The sequence below is a fragment of the Anopheles moucheti genome, chromosome 3 (assembly GCF_943734755.1).
Source record: "Anopheles moucheti chromosome 3, idAnoMoucSN_F20_07, whole genome shotgun sequence".
NCBI lineage: Eukaryota > Metazoa > Arthropoda > Insecta > Diptera > Culicidae > Anopheles > Anopheles moucheti.
This window is the reverse complement of record NC_069141.1, coordinates 56,159,322-56,174,176: the sequence shown is the minus strand read 5'-3', so window position 1 is coordinate 56,174,176 and position 14,855 is coordinate 56,159,322. Positions and strand designations below refer to the sequence as shown.

At 41.9% G+C, this 14,855-nt stretch overlaps 1 protein-coding gene across 1 annotated transcript; it reads right to left on the bottom strand.

Annotated features, from left to right (window-relative positions):
- Positions 1 to 5,196: 5,196 nt before the first annotated feature.
- LOC128303926 (dual specificity protein phosphatase 18-like) lies at positions 5,197 to 11,344 on the bottom strand. Its single transcript, XM_053041018.1, has 3 exons — positions 10,922 to 11,344; positions 6,302 to 6,548; positions 5,197 to 6,236 (listed from the first exon to the last, which is right to left on the bottom strand). The coding sequence occupies exons 1-3, from the start codon at positions 11,140 to 11,142 to the stop codon at positions 5,907 to 5,909; spliced, it is 798 nt and encodes a 265-aa protein (XP_052896978.1). The 5' UTR covers positions 11,143 to 11,344; the 3' UTR covers positions 5,197 to 5,906.
- Positions 11,345 to 14,855: the final 3,511 nt, after the last annotated feature.

Here is a 14,855-nt window from a genome sequence, read left to right as displayed (position 1 = left end):
CTTGTATTTAACTCTTCCTTCATTTCTCTCTCTCTCTTTTTTTTCTATCTCTTACTATCACCCTCTCCCTATCTCTTTCTTTCACTCTGTTCCGCACAATTCGTCCCTGACATTGCGATCGCTGCAGCGCAGAGGTGTTGGGAAGCTGGGCATAAGCCGATGACGACCGCGGGTTCATTCACCTCGCGCTGACGATTGACCCAATGAACGGAATAGCTTGCACTAGACAGCACAAACCCACCAACCCCTCCCTTTCTCACTTCCACCCCATCTACCACCAATTCCACCATTCGCTTCCAAGTCTCCGAAGCTTTCATGGACGCGAAAGAGAGCTTTTTGCGCACGATCGCAGACCACCGCCGCCATGACACTTCCCATGGCAAACCTCCAACCCAGCAAGTCCAGCACGGGAAGGAAGGGATTGTTTTCGGTTTTTCGATTCCTTTTTCAACCTTTCTCCGTGACGGTCGTTCCCGGTTTGACCGAAGTGGCGACAAGGGACTGGGACCCTCTAACATCTGCACAATCCGGTGGTTAAAACCGGCCCCGGGGGAAGAAGTGGATTAGTGCCCGGTCGGCCATCTTTTAAGCTCTGCCCGTTCGGTTCTGGCTCGATTGCTCGATGCCGTAAAAGGTTAGGATCAAGTTGGATGCTGTAATCGCGCGTCCGGCTGCACTTCGTTGAATAATTCGCTACGTGTTTGGCTATCGTGTAATGCACCATGTCAAAACTATTACTTGCGGGTACCAGGGCTATTCCCAGAGTTGGTTCTAAATTGTTTCCATTAAGAATGGTATGGTTATGGATACAGATCGACACTTCGTGAGGTAAGGTCGGGAATATTATTTTCTAATTTAAAATATCAATAATTGTGATCAATTTTTCAGAATTACCCAGTTTTCTAAGCTGAGTTTGTGACTCAACAGCATTCTGGGACGTTTTCTCTTTTGGCTGTCAACAGTCGGGTTCAATAAAAAAGCATAAATAGTGTGATAACTGTATCTCTTCCCGCATGCTCTCATTTCGCATATTTTATTGCACTTAATTCGTATCAACTAGCAGTCGAACTAGCCGAAACCGCTCTGCTCAACTGCTACTTCAACTTCCCAAATTTCTATCAAACATTTCAACCCGAACGGGCGGAGAAAATGCCCCAATCCAATCGATACATCACGAACCGTGCTCTCATACCCGAAATGCCATCGACCGGCCATCCGACCGACTGATCGCGCAGCATAACGTGTTGCATAAATTTGCCTTTTTTCTCTCTCTCCTCTGGCACAAAACAACAACCAAGACCTACAAATAAACCAATCGAGCCATGAGGTGAAAGATGGGGAGAGATGTGGCAAGCGGAAGTACACCCAGTGCCCGAAATGGTGTCAATGTACGAACTTGAACTCGCCCGGCTTTGGATCTCGAGCGATGAGCGGTTCGCGCTGAGGTGGTTCAACTTTCGCGCAATAATACGCTCACCGAGGTATGGAAAGCACTGCTGCTGGGTGTGCTCCGTGTGTGCGCCAGCAGGATACATACCGGGGATGCAATGAAGGTGTCTTTCAAGATCACAAGATCAGAACCTAGAACGCCCGATGGAATTTCGTACGGGGGCACCGTAAAGGCCAACGGTCGCTGTAACGTATGCACCAAATCGTTGAATTGTAAAACGTTCAATCTGCACTTGATGCATGCAATAAATGGCAACCGTCGGGTCAGGAGCGCCATTTCGGATGAACAAGGATCGACCATGAATAAGCCCCGCCGATGCATAAAGATAAGATGGGGGGGAGGGTACGGTGTAGGAATATGCTCCCGGGCACAAACGAAGGATGCCTACCGGACCGATCGTAAGCTCCAGAAGTAATTTATGGCCGTTGGCGAGCGCATCGAATCATTTTCATTTCAAACGAAACAGAACTTCAATTGATTCACTTGGAACGTCTTCCGGCACATCGATGATCGATCCACACTGCATTGAAGTGCCGCTTAGCATGATGGGTAACGAAAGCATTGCATGCATATGCAATTGGGAGTATTAACTCTTGCTTTAAGGCTCTAGCTTAACCATTCACAGAGCTAAATCGATTCCTCTAGGGTAACAAAACCAAAGGAGAATGAAGATAATCCAGTTAATATTAAAACAGCCACTTCATTCACAATTCTTACAGCTGCCTACTGGCCTGTAATATTAAATATTTAAATTAATGTATATAATAATAATAATTACATTTACAGACATTCAAAGCACTTTTATTTCACTAGCTACAACAAGTTATACGCACGATCTTCCAGGAAGTCGTAAATGTCTCATACGTGATCTACATAACTTAACATAATTGCTGCTCATCTGTAACTTTAATAAGACATAGTTGAAATATCAGTTAAACCTACGAAGTTTAAACCTCATTAAAGTTTAAACGGAGTTTAACAGATTAAAGTCTTCATCAGACCCTTCAATTGTTGTTAATTTTGTAGCTAGCAAAGCCGCCTCTCTCAAGGCTTGCATTAGCGAAAGATTCGAAAAAGAAGGTATATGAATATCTGAAGTCTTCCAACAAGAAGACATCCAACAGTACATCTTTAGTGGTTAGTAATGCTTCTTCTAATAAAACATTAAACATCAAGTTTGAGTTACCCCAAAATAGGATGTCGAATATTCTGTGCTGCATACGCTTACCAAAATTCTGATCTTGTCTAAATTTGTTCAGCCTGCGGCAGCAACCAATTCGGTAAGCGAATGGATATTTTTATTTTTTTATTTATTCCATGATGACGGCTTTTGCCGTATTATAAGCGAAAGGATATGTCAGATTTTGAGATATGAAAATAAACTATTCGTTTACAAAACATTGAACATCTCTTAATATAACATTTCATACCGTCGTTTATGTTTCTACTAATTTTTCTAAAGAATCTTAATTTTACTAAAGAAAAGAAAGATTGACTTGGAACACTACTTGATTACGCCAGATAAGAGTGGAAGATATGAATAATGACATCACAGCTCAATTGAAATGTAAAGTAGAAAGATTTGATTGATTTTAGATGTGGTTTTAGATAGGTCAGTTGACTTATGTCATATAACCTGTTCAGATACTTTTATATATAAGAGGTGTTAATAGTAACTTTGATGTTATCGAGGAATTGTTAACCCTCAAAAGACTTCATGGAACAAGAACAGAAAAGGAAATATTTTTAAAGATGGAAAAAGCTGTGAAGAGATTAGATTAGATTGCGATAAATTAAAATCTATCACAACTGATGGCGTCAGAAGTATATGGGGGAAGAGCAATGGCTTGATAGGACACATATTTAAGGCTTGTGAAGTAATATAGAAGCCGAATCCTCTGGCATTACATTGCAGCATACATGTTTGACAGCACATATAAATGTGAAACAAAAAACATTTTCAAAAATGTAGCTGTCAAAATACCATAACAGATCATTTATTAACTGATGACCATTCGCAATCAACTATAATGATAGGATGATATCTTCCAACCAATGACGCATGGATATGATTCAACGGTCGGTTTGATAATCTGGTCAAAACAAAAAGCAGCTTTTACAGTCAACCGTCCTATTGCTGCCTTTAGGAAGGCTCTATCAAAACATCCTCCATAACAACAACACTGCATTGTCACAATCAAGCTCTCGCTAGCAAACAACAACACGTCATCACCCGTTCGGTGTCACGCTTTTTGATCATTTTCATTTTCAAAATCCCGTTCTTTGCTCACGCAGTCCAGTCTGGTCCGTTCGAGTCCGTCTTGGTTTGCTTTACGAATCACGTTGACTGTATTTTTTTTTGTATGTGGAGGATTTTGTTCTTCACCATTCATTCCTCTTATTGACGCATACCACACGATAAAAGAGAATAAACATCTATCCGTTCCGTCCGCTCGTATAGACCGGTCCAAGGAAATGGTCGACAGTCGGGGGTTGAAGACGAAGCAGAGGGTCCATTCCATTACGTTTACACTCGTCCCCACCCACAATGTCCGCCGACGGGTTGGCAAGAGTGGAAGATTATTGTTCTTTGCCGAGGAGCGCGCGCGCGCGCGCGAGTTCTTCGTCAGTCGTCAAAAGTAGGTGAAAAGGTGATTGACTGAGCCGCATCGAACATAAAGCTTCGCGGGCTCGATAACTTCCCAACGCCTCTACCCACCATCACCGACGGATCCGACGGACGTTGGAGGAGGATCGTCAGGTTTGTCCAGTCCATGATCTGCTTGGTCGTCGTGGCTATTCTGCTGGTGGACTTTACCCCACTGCTGCCTGGGCTGGGCCCTCGCTAGGGTTGAGATGACATTCTTTTTCTCCATCTTTGTTCGCACATCTGTTCGATAACGGGCCACGGTGATGGCGCTTGGAACATTGCAAGCGTACCGTTCACGGTGGGTCTTATCTTAATCTATACGACGGAACGCTGCCATTTGCCAGGTTCGCTGACATGTCTTCTGTAATCGATTGTGTAATCTACGACGGGGGTTTGCTGTTACAGTGGTTTTGTTTTCTTTAGAAAGTAGTTAATAACAAGCTTGACCGTTGAAACTAGATGAAAAAATTATAGAGAATCTTTCAAAGCTTTTACACGTACGAATTACTCCAAACAACATTAATGATTACCCTGGCCAGGAAAGGGTCTTTAAGGTATGATTGAAATCTCGATCAGCTTGAAACTCACTTTAACAGGAAGGTGAAAAAATGTGGAGTAGAACTTTAATATAATTAATGATCCCTTTTTCTTTGATCAACCTTTCTACAAATGTCGATCGATTTGAGTGATTTTTAATTTAAGAGTTAAACGTTTTGAAATAATGTACTAAAGTAAGTAAAGTAATTAATAAATAGTAAATAAACATTTGATATTCCTACAAATGTTTGAGTTATTTTAAATTTATAAAATTGATTTTAAACACCATTAAATATTTAAATTTTATGCTTTCTTGTCAATGACAATTAAATTCCGTATGCATTAAATATATGTTAATATCTCTACAAACTTTAATTTCAATCTCTACAATTGTTTGTGAACTTCTGTACTTTTCTTTGCAAAACATTTCTTTCTACTGTAAACGAATCGTCCATCAGCTGTTAATTATTTCATAATATTTATTTGCGAGTGTGTAGTACAACATCATTGTAAATGATTTTAAAAGTTAAAATCTACTGTTGATTAAAAAAAAACACGCACCAAATCTGCCCCAAACTCAACCGCTCAGTTCTGCAACTCGCAAAACGCAATTCGGCAGAGAAATAATCAAACCAAAATCCTTTGCCTTTGCTCTTTCGCTTAACATTTATCATTTGTTCCAATCACAGCAATTTTTTTTTTTTAATTGGTTTCGAATCAGTGGGACCTGTGTCTTTGAGGAAAGTTGATGCCTTAACTGTACCGTAGCTTTACGTTTTGCATTTCGAACCGCCGTATGTGCCGAAGAATGGTGCAACGAATATCGGAGTTTAGATTTACATCAAATAATCACCACTGTGTAGCAGCTGCACACACTGTCTTCTGACGCTTGTTAGATTTAGGTAATAAAAGATTAATATTTTAGTACATACAATGTGCATGCAGTGTGGGCCGTTCTAGTGACAACGCCCTTCTCGGTGCCCCCGTTTTCGGGGCTTGGAGAATCGTAAAGTTGTAGAAGGAGAATACTATCATAAATCAGTAGAGAATGGACCGGTCAGCCGCACTGACCGGTGCCGCATGTCTTAACGCTAGCCATCGGCCTACGGTTTAGTCTTCGGTTTTTTCACACGTGCGAAGTATTAATAGCTGAGACGTAGGTAATCATGCAACACTCGCTCACAACCGTGTCACATTCATCTTACACGCATATTCTAAAGTTTAATAGGGAATAAGTGGAATAATTTCAAGCATGTACGTGGTAACGCCCTAACGCCGTGCAATGTTCCGCCGAAACTTCTGGTACAACATTTCCATCGTGCGGAACTCGGGCTCGTAAATGTCCGGCAGTTCCTGATCGAGTGCGTGACAGTACACCATCGTGACGGTGCGGATACCGTACAGCTTCTGCTCAAAGTCCATCAGTTGCTTGACGAAGGACACGTTTGGTCGAATTTGGGGCCGTTTGTCTTTTATGTGATTGTACGCATCCTTTAGGCTCATCCGATGGTATTTCATCAGGTAGGCCAGGCAGAGGGATGCCGACCGGCTGATACCAGCCACACAATGTACCAGCACAACTCCACCAGCTTTAGACTCCTAAAAATTAATCGAATATATTATTATCAATACTACGATTCCACATTCTCACACAAGTCGCCTACCTCTTCGATCAAGTCCGCCACCTCGTGGAAGTATCGTTCCAGGTTCGCCTCACGGTTATCCTTCACCGGAATTCTTAGATAGCGTGTATCCTCCGCCGGAAGTGGTGTATCAGTCAGTTCAGTGACGGTGGTAGCATTGACCACGAAGGTCACACCGAGTTGCTGCATCATTGCCACCGAGGCAGCACTTCCTCCGCACAGATAAAGATTCTTCAACAGCTTCGATACGCCACTGATTGGAGAAAACCTGTAAAGAAAATTATTAAATGTAGATAAATATTCTAGCAGGAAATTATAAACCTTTTATAAACCAAAATTTCACAACACAGCAATTACAGCAATAAAACTAAAAACAAGGAGCTAAGATTACAGCACAGAAACATTCGAAATACTCGAATTTCAATAAAATTTAAATATATAAATAATGATTAAATATGAAAATTAAATTATTATTGGTCAATTATTATTAAAATAATTTAAATTTATATAAATTTCAAATGAACTGTTGAAATAAAAGAAAAACAATTTCTGTTCCTTGTCCTGATACTTTGCAGCAGTTGCACAGCGTGCCTAAATGTATGCAATTCGCATTACTTTTGCACAGTGGGCTAACCCAGCGGTCACGCCTACTATCACAGTGCGGTTTTGTTTACCAACATTTGTACAGCGGTACGGAACCACACATTACGGACCAGCTTTAAAGGATTTTATTTTAAAATGTTTAATAAATCACTTCCAAGTGTTGAATATACATTTAAATGAAAAAAAAAATAATAATAGAAAGTATTTCAAAAATATTATGAAGTTAATTTTTTTATCAACGTTAAGTCACGACAATACAAAAGGTCGAAATATTAAATTAAATAATAATGTTGGTATTCCAACGCAACAAAAATTGCTAGCTTTACATCGTAACCCAAAACATATCATTTCATTCATACAATTCGTTCACCTTCCTCCTCAAAAGTCAAACAAACAATGAAATGATCATCATTCTATTTCATCTTTCGCAAACATTTCGAAAAAACAACGCAATAGAAAGGCACATTAACCTCGGCGACCCAAATATATCGCCCACCCCAACCTCCCAACACCATCCTTGACCAGCATCAACCGCATCCAGGTTTCCATGCCAACCGGAACCTACCAAATGCAACCGATCAACAAAGCGGATCACTTTGCACGCGAAAGAGCGTTCTGAAGATCCTTCACTCCATGAAACCCGCCCGATCCAATACAGACACCTCCCCAGCCGGTTGTCGTTGTTTACTCGTCGTTTATGGCACGAAAATAAATCACATCTGCGTGAAAACTGTGCCTTTCTCCCATCGCACCCGCGCACGATTGATCGTTCGCATTCATTTTCGCCTAACAAACATCAACACGTGTGGGGGAAAAGAGCGGTCCGGATGGGAAAACTGAAGAATGGAATTTTTAGGTCGATGAGTAACAAACCGACCGTCCAAAAATGTTACACCGTCCGTCTTTAGGGTGTGTGTGTTTGTGCCGACCGTACGGACACTCACAAGGTTGCTATTTGTTGGTCCCTTTTGTGACCCCCAGCTCCACTTCCTAGGGCCGATCACGAGTCTTCAAAGTCGCTCCGCAGCGGGAAGCACCGGGGACAACGCCGGCCAGGGCGGGTATCCACATTCCGAAATGCCAAAAGTGAAGCGTGACACGACAGCGCACGCGAACACGCTCACATCGCACCGACCGAATGTGTGCAATGGGGCAACCCAGTGGCAGGTTGAGATGAAAAATCGTCTCACATGACTCGACCGTGCAGCTGGACAACAGGGCAAATGGGTGATGCTGGGGCACTTGAAAAATGGATCCCTTTTTTCGCCATTGCACTTCGCTGACGTTGCGAAGAAGGCAGCGAATTACGTTTCGCCCGGTGCTTCTCTAGCCAATTTCTCACCTAAAACCATCTTCGCAGCCAAAAAACGGCCAACGATGGAACGTTGCCAATGCAATAGTGTAGGTGTGTTCGACGCTGCCAGTGTGCTGCATGCACCGCTCTCGTAGCGAAGCGACAATGCGCCCGTGTTGTGGGCGATTGGGTGCTTTGTTGTCTGAAAGCGTCCGACGTGGTGCTGACTCAACTAAACCTGTCAGCTGCATCCGCCTTCCGCCGTGGTCATATGTGGTCACTTTGATGTGTGGATGGTGCAGGCTGGGTTCGTTGTTTACCATCACGACCCTCCGCAAGCACGTGAAAACCATTTCCCGACGACATCGGTTCCCTTTTAGAACAATCGGCTCAGCGAAGGGTTACGGCAAAGTGACATTTTGCGCCGTATTGCGCGACGAAAGGATCAAAAGGCGTTTTGCGACTGTTCGTCTTGAAAGGGAAGACACTTCAAACGGAGGCACTCGTAGCGGCGATTTATCATGTTCGCGTTTAATGTGCTGCACTTGCCAAAATGTCTTTTAAAAATTGACAGGACATGAGGTAATTAGCGTTCCCATTGACACAGGCAAATAAAACGATATCATAATGTCCTCGAGGTGTCTGATTATTTATTCTATGAAATTATTTCCCGGGTGTTTGATGATAAAAATGATAACTTTATTAAATATTTATGTTCAGGTGTTCATGTTTAATGACTTCTTCTGATATTATGTTCAAAGATCGCACTTAATCTAAACCAATTCATTTAGGAGAAAACAATATGTCTGACCTAACAATATGTAGAGACTATAAAGTTGAAGTTAAAACTAATAACTAAACGTATAGTTTTTTGTGTTTTTAATATCAACTTTTATAGCCAATAAAACAGAAAATAAAATAATATAACAACTAGCAAAAAATAAACATCATCAGACTACACTTCCGAATAATGGTAGCAGTGCTTATACTTTATCATCTGCATAAAAGTTAATAATTCAGACACAACAAGAATAACAGTAATTTAATAATATAATAATAAAATTATAATTTCCGGAGAAATCCAAAAAATTATATGGATTCATGGTTAAAGATTTATGAATCTATGAGGATATGAGATTCTTAGACGGTTTCTGAATTTATCAGAATTAGTAAACTTCTAAAGATTCATAAACCCTTTGAGGATTCATGAATCTCTGAGATCTCACGAATCTTTGAATTAGGGATTCAGATCCATTCATTTAGCTCAATGATTCATAATTCTGAGTCAGATTCATTCAACACTGTATTTTGTTTAATTGAATAAATTATAATTGGCAACATTTAAAAATACAGTGATGGAAAAAAATACAAAAGGATTGCAAGTCTAATACTTTAGACATTGAGGATTTGGCGACTCACGGGTTACATGGAAGATTTACAGTAATGAAAACAATGCCAAACAATTATTTGAAACTAGCAGAATGTGAAGAATTTGAGGAATCTAGTTTAATTCTAACGGATGCTGATTCTAAATTAAAAACACATACTGTCCCACACGTGCACTTTCAACCATTACACTTCAAGGGGAATTCTGTCGCCCATATCCAACGCGGCACGAGCCGCACCTTCCTCATGCTAAATCTACTCACCCGACGTAAAACCACTCTCTAAATAGCTCATAAATTCCTGCATTACATAAATTCGACACCGACACGAGCAAAACATCGGTTCTTTGCTTCCTATCTTGGTTTATCTTGCCCATCCCAGGCCCATCCGTTCTATGCTACTCGGTAATGGTATGCTTCAAAAGCAAAGGCCCTACCACCCAAGCACCACCGCATGTCACCACGATGGTGGCGGTTTTATTTTTACCCAGCCCGTTCCGCGACAATTTGACTTTTACCTTGAATTTTTTTCGTGACGAAACCGTCCAATTCCATCCCGACGCCCGTCGCCGACAGATGCGCCCGCCCGACCAAGTGGATGCAAAGCTTTGCCTTTTTGATCGAAACGTGCCGTGGAATGTGAATTTAAGGTTTCTTTTCTATCCCTCTCTCTCTCTCTGCTCCTTTTTGCAATGCTTCTTTGTTCTCTTCTCACTTATGTTGCTGTTCACACATTTTCTTTTCCCCGCAATGGCAAGCACTTTGGCGTCAGTCGTGCATTCTTTACATCTGCTTTTATAGTAGGCAAACATGTTTTCCCCAAAAGCATCGAGAAGTTTTCCGCGTCCCGGTCCTTCTTCGGACAATCAAGATCAGCCGGTTGTTGTTTCGTCTAATATGACAAAGAAAGAATATGACATTAAGTCACCGAAAGCATGGTCCGTATTACTCAACATGGCTCATAATTCTTCGGCGCCTCGAGGCAGATGTCACTCACCGCAACGAGTGACACGTTCACAGATACCGTTTAAATCTAACGTGCCCATCTTTGTTTCATCTTTATCTCACGTATGTCAGCGATGCGCCAGAAAGGGAGCAAGACACGAAGGTCAAGAATCTTTCTCGCCCAACGCTCCCCCCCAACGCCCACCATTCGGGACACAATGTCCGCACGGAGAATTGTTCGTTGACCGTCACAAAATGCCGCCTGTTTTTCGGAAGGAGTTTGTGGCCTTTCTGCTTTGCATCCAACCCCGGTGTACATGCGCAATGGCGGTGACACATCGAGACAAAATTTTACTTCCTTTTTCGCTTTTCCGGCGACCTCCACACACCCGTTTCTACCCCTCGGACACTTACGTTCGCATTGGACGGTGAAGCGTGGCGCCAGCCAGAACTTCGGGCGGATTTTCATTGCGTTCCAGCAGGGCTTGAATCTGATTGCTTCCCTTCCCGTCCAGCACTGCACCGGTGACACCATCCTCCATCACCTTGGTAACGCCGACAGCAACCGGCACCGGAGGCTGACAACCGCTCAGCAGCTCCGAATGATTCACACTGTTTATGTTTATCTCTTTCATGTTTATGTCCACTGTAAGTTGCGTAGTTATGCTATGCGACGTGTGTAATGTCTTTGTGTCTGCACGGAAATTAATGACGCTCACTGCAAATCCCCACGCACCATGCACGCACACACACCCGCCGGCACACTTGAATGGTCTAGTGAGTTTGAGAAATTTTAATTAAACGTCTGTCTCAACTTCAACTCCGTTATTAATCGTTAAAAAAACTGCACAAACACCCGATTCACTTTACTTTTCACACTGGCACTTGCAGCTAGCCACTGTTTAGTTCGAAGGAAAATGCGTTCACCACGCAAGGAAAACTCTCGTGTCAGTTACGTACGAATCGGTTAGAGGGTGGAAATACACTAACCGTGATGTGCTTGGGCTGAATGCCGCAGTGAGTCGTCTGATGACCACCCCAAACTGTGGTTGACAGAAGGGGTGGCCATGGTAAGATGGCGGTAGCGTCGGAAAATTCCTCGCTAGAGTGAAATACCTTCTGCCAACTGCTGCCTGGGTACGAGTGAGAAAGCAAGAGAAAGAGATGGGCAACGAGAGAGAGCGAGAACTAAATGAGGGGATGAGAATGTTATACCTTTACGTTCGCATTCTCTCACTCTCCTGTTTGGGAGGACGTGATGATGGTCCTTTTTGCGCGCCCTGTTTGTTGTCAGTGATGAGCGGAATATTTTCGCAGATCGAGATGGAAACACATGTTTTATCTCACTCCGCATTTTCTCGCATATTCGTGCTGTGGGTTAGGATATTTGAGGATGGCGGGTAAGTAGTTGATGGCATTAATACATGATTAAATTGTTTTATCATAATTTCGGCTGAGATTTAATAGAAAAACACCAGCATAATGTAAAATCACATCTTTTTAATTGTTTTATGTACCTTTATTTTACATAAACAAGTATTGTCACACATTATATTTGCATTTCGCTCAACATTTCAAACGGACAAACATTTAAGCTCGCTCGTTTCTACACTCACTCACGATTCTACCATGAAAACTCGCTCTCTTTCGCTCTCGCTTTCGATTTGGCTCCATTCCATCTCACTCCTCACTCGTCAACAAATCGTCGGCTGGTATGCGGGAAACTGAAACGATACACTATTTTTATCCGAACGCGCATGAAAGGACGAGCAGAGCGGACCGACGCATTGAATCGCTTCGTGGCGTCCCTAGCGACGACGATGGGGACCACCGAGCGCCAAACGGTTAAGACATCAATATGATCGATCGATGGATTTGAGCGGTTAGGGAAAAAACGCGGAGATCCAACACGTGGAGACGGGAAAGTGAACTGAATCAAACAGCAAGAATGTTTACGAACCGCCGATGGATAAGATGCGCCATCGAAATCAAGAGTCAGAAATTGAGGTTAAAAATGCAACACCACTTCGGGGGCACTGTGACTGAGTTGCAGTTTCTCGTGTCCGTTCTTTAGCGCGTCGTGAATCAGGCGTGCAGTGGAATGCCGTTTTGAGACGGTGTTGCTGTATGCGTGCAAGGTTGATTGAGTGCTCTATCGCGATGAAGCAGCGCACATTGCGATGGCCACATTCCTGCTCGATTGTGCACGATCTATCATCTACCAATGTAAGTGATGATAAATGCGATGGAAGAGGGAAATATTTTCCGTCCTTACAAATCTGTTGAGCTTCGATGGGATTTATAACAAATAGTATTCCACTAATCAGCTCATGTACTAATTTTTCAGTCTCGTATCAAACATTAATTTTTTTGTTGGGCTATCACTTCCTCTTCAGTATCTTTCACCACAATGAAATATTTGCTGAGCGAACCAAGTGTTTATGGATTGTTAACAATGGACTACAGTCATTTCCCGAGCTACGCGACACTAGAGTTACGCGAATTCGAGATACGCAAATCTCAAAAATTTCAAATAATCTCAAAAATACGTTACATTTTAATAATATAATATAAAATATGATATAATATTATAAATATAAACGATATTATAAAGAGAATTCGAAGTACGCGAATTTATCTGGCACGTATTATTCGCGTAGCTCTTGAAAATAATTTATATGCAAATCCTACTATCTCTGGGAGTATTTGAAGGTCTACAGCTATTTAAAAAAAGCTTCACCTATCAGCTTAAATAAAAATGTAATAATTAAAACTAATTCGTAGTTCATAACGACAAAAAATGCATAAACCTAATCACACAACACCTCTCAAGATTGTGTAAATATTTTTAGCTGCATTTTGTCATCATCCACCTCTCTCTCTCCCTCTATCACCCGCAACTAATGGAAAAAGTAATTAAACAAACAAACTGTTAGTGCGCGGTACAATTTGTTTACTCCATCGTCCGTACCATCCAAACCTTCCTACACACAGCGCATTAAAAACCTCAACATCCCACCCAGCTGCACAAACATTCCTTACCGACAGTTAATTTACTTTTTCTACCATCCTTGCACTTTTTTGTGCATTTTTGCTCAATTCATTCCAACGGTTGGAAAATGAGTTATGGCGATTCGTTCACGTCGGGGGAAAAAGGATGGCGGAAAATGCATTAACACTCGCACAAGTGGAACAAACACTGGGCCGAAATGTTTTCCCTTTTGTTTATTGTTTTCCGAAAGCGAAAGTCGATTGTGTGGTTTTGTACAGCGTCCACTACATTCATTCATTCACCCAACCCCATCCCCGTGCTTTGAAGTTTATTTGTTTACTCACAATTCGTGATTCAATTTACAGCTTTTAACACGACCGTGATCGTGAAATTTTATCACACCCACACACACACTCACACAATCGCTTCGATGGGGAATTGTTTTGGGATCAACGATCAAGCTACAGCCGTTGCACATTTCACATCCTGAGAGCAAACCATAAATTGCAGTCTCCATTCAGTAGAAAAATAAAACGTTTGTTGAAATTTTATACGTTTAACCAATGAAGCATAAAATATAGGGATGAAATGCAGGCAAGCGATTCTGTGCGCATCCCACCTTGCATTCGAAAAGGCAGACTGTTGATGCAAGAGTTCGCTATTCTTTTTTTTTTTGTATCTTTTTTATCCCTTTTTTATGCCTGACCATTGACGATGGTATCAACAATCGAGCGTGTCAATGAACCGGCAAGAATGTTTGCCATCTGCAGTTGGGCGAGCTTTCGTGGCGGCTGATGGTTTCATTTCTTTACTGATAAGTTGTTTTTCTTAAAATATATTCTTAATTGTTCATAATCAAAATATCTTTCATTAAAGAATTCATCTTTATTGTTTACTCCATCGAGGACAATCAAGGAAAACAACACATTCACAACAACAATAGAATCATTGTCACTTAAGCTACTCTCACTTCTAAGAAATGTGTCCCCTTTCGGTGCGTGTTTTCTAAGCACGGCCAAATACCGATTTTATTGCGTCAATTAGCCCATTTCGCCATGTTTACCCCTTTTCGCTCTCGCAGTGGATTTGTTGTTACGTTCGCAACCCATTCGCAGCATGGCACGATTTATTCATTAACCTTGATCTAACCAGATCGGAAGAGTTGGCAATGCGGTTTAGCTTCTATTTTCTACCATCTTCATAGGTCACGTCGGGTTTTGGCTACCTTGCCTCACGCAGCACTCTGCCCATGAAGCAATTATTTGTTTGTTTTAAAAAAAGATTGTCTGACCACCCCCGAAACAAGTGACATCCGTGGTACGAAAATAAAATGCCACCCTGACGGAGACGGGGGTA

Coding starts and splice junctions, on each gene's coding strand:
- LOC128303926 (XM_053041018.1), bottom strand. CDS start 11,142: ATGAAAGAGATAAACATAAACAGTGTGAATCATTCGGAGCTGCTGAGC. Junction 6,549..10,921: donor CTTCACCGTCCAATGCGAAC/GTAAGTGTCCGA, acceptor TTTTCTTTACAG/GTTTTCTCCAATCAGTGGCG. Junction 6,237..6,301: donor TGGCGGACTTGATCGAAGAG/GTAGGCGACTTG, acceptor ATTAATTTTTAG/GAGTCTAAAGCTGGTGGAGT.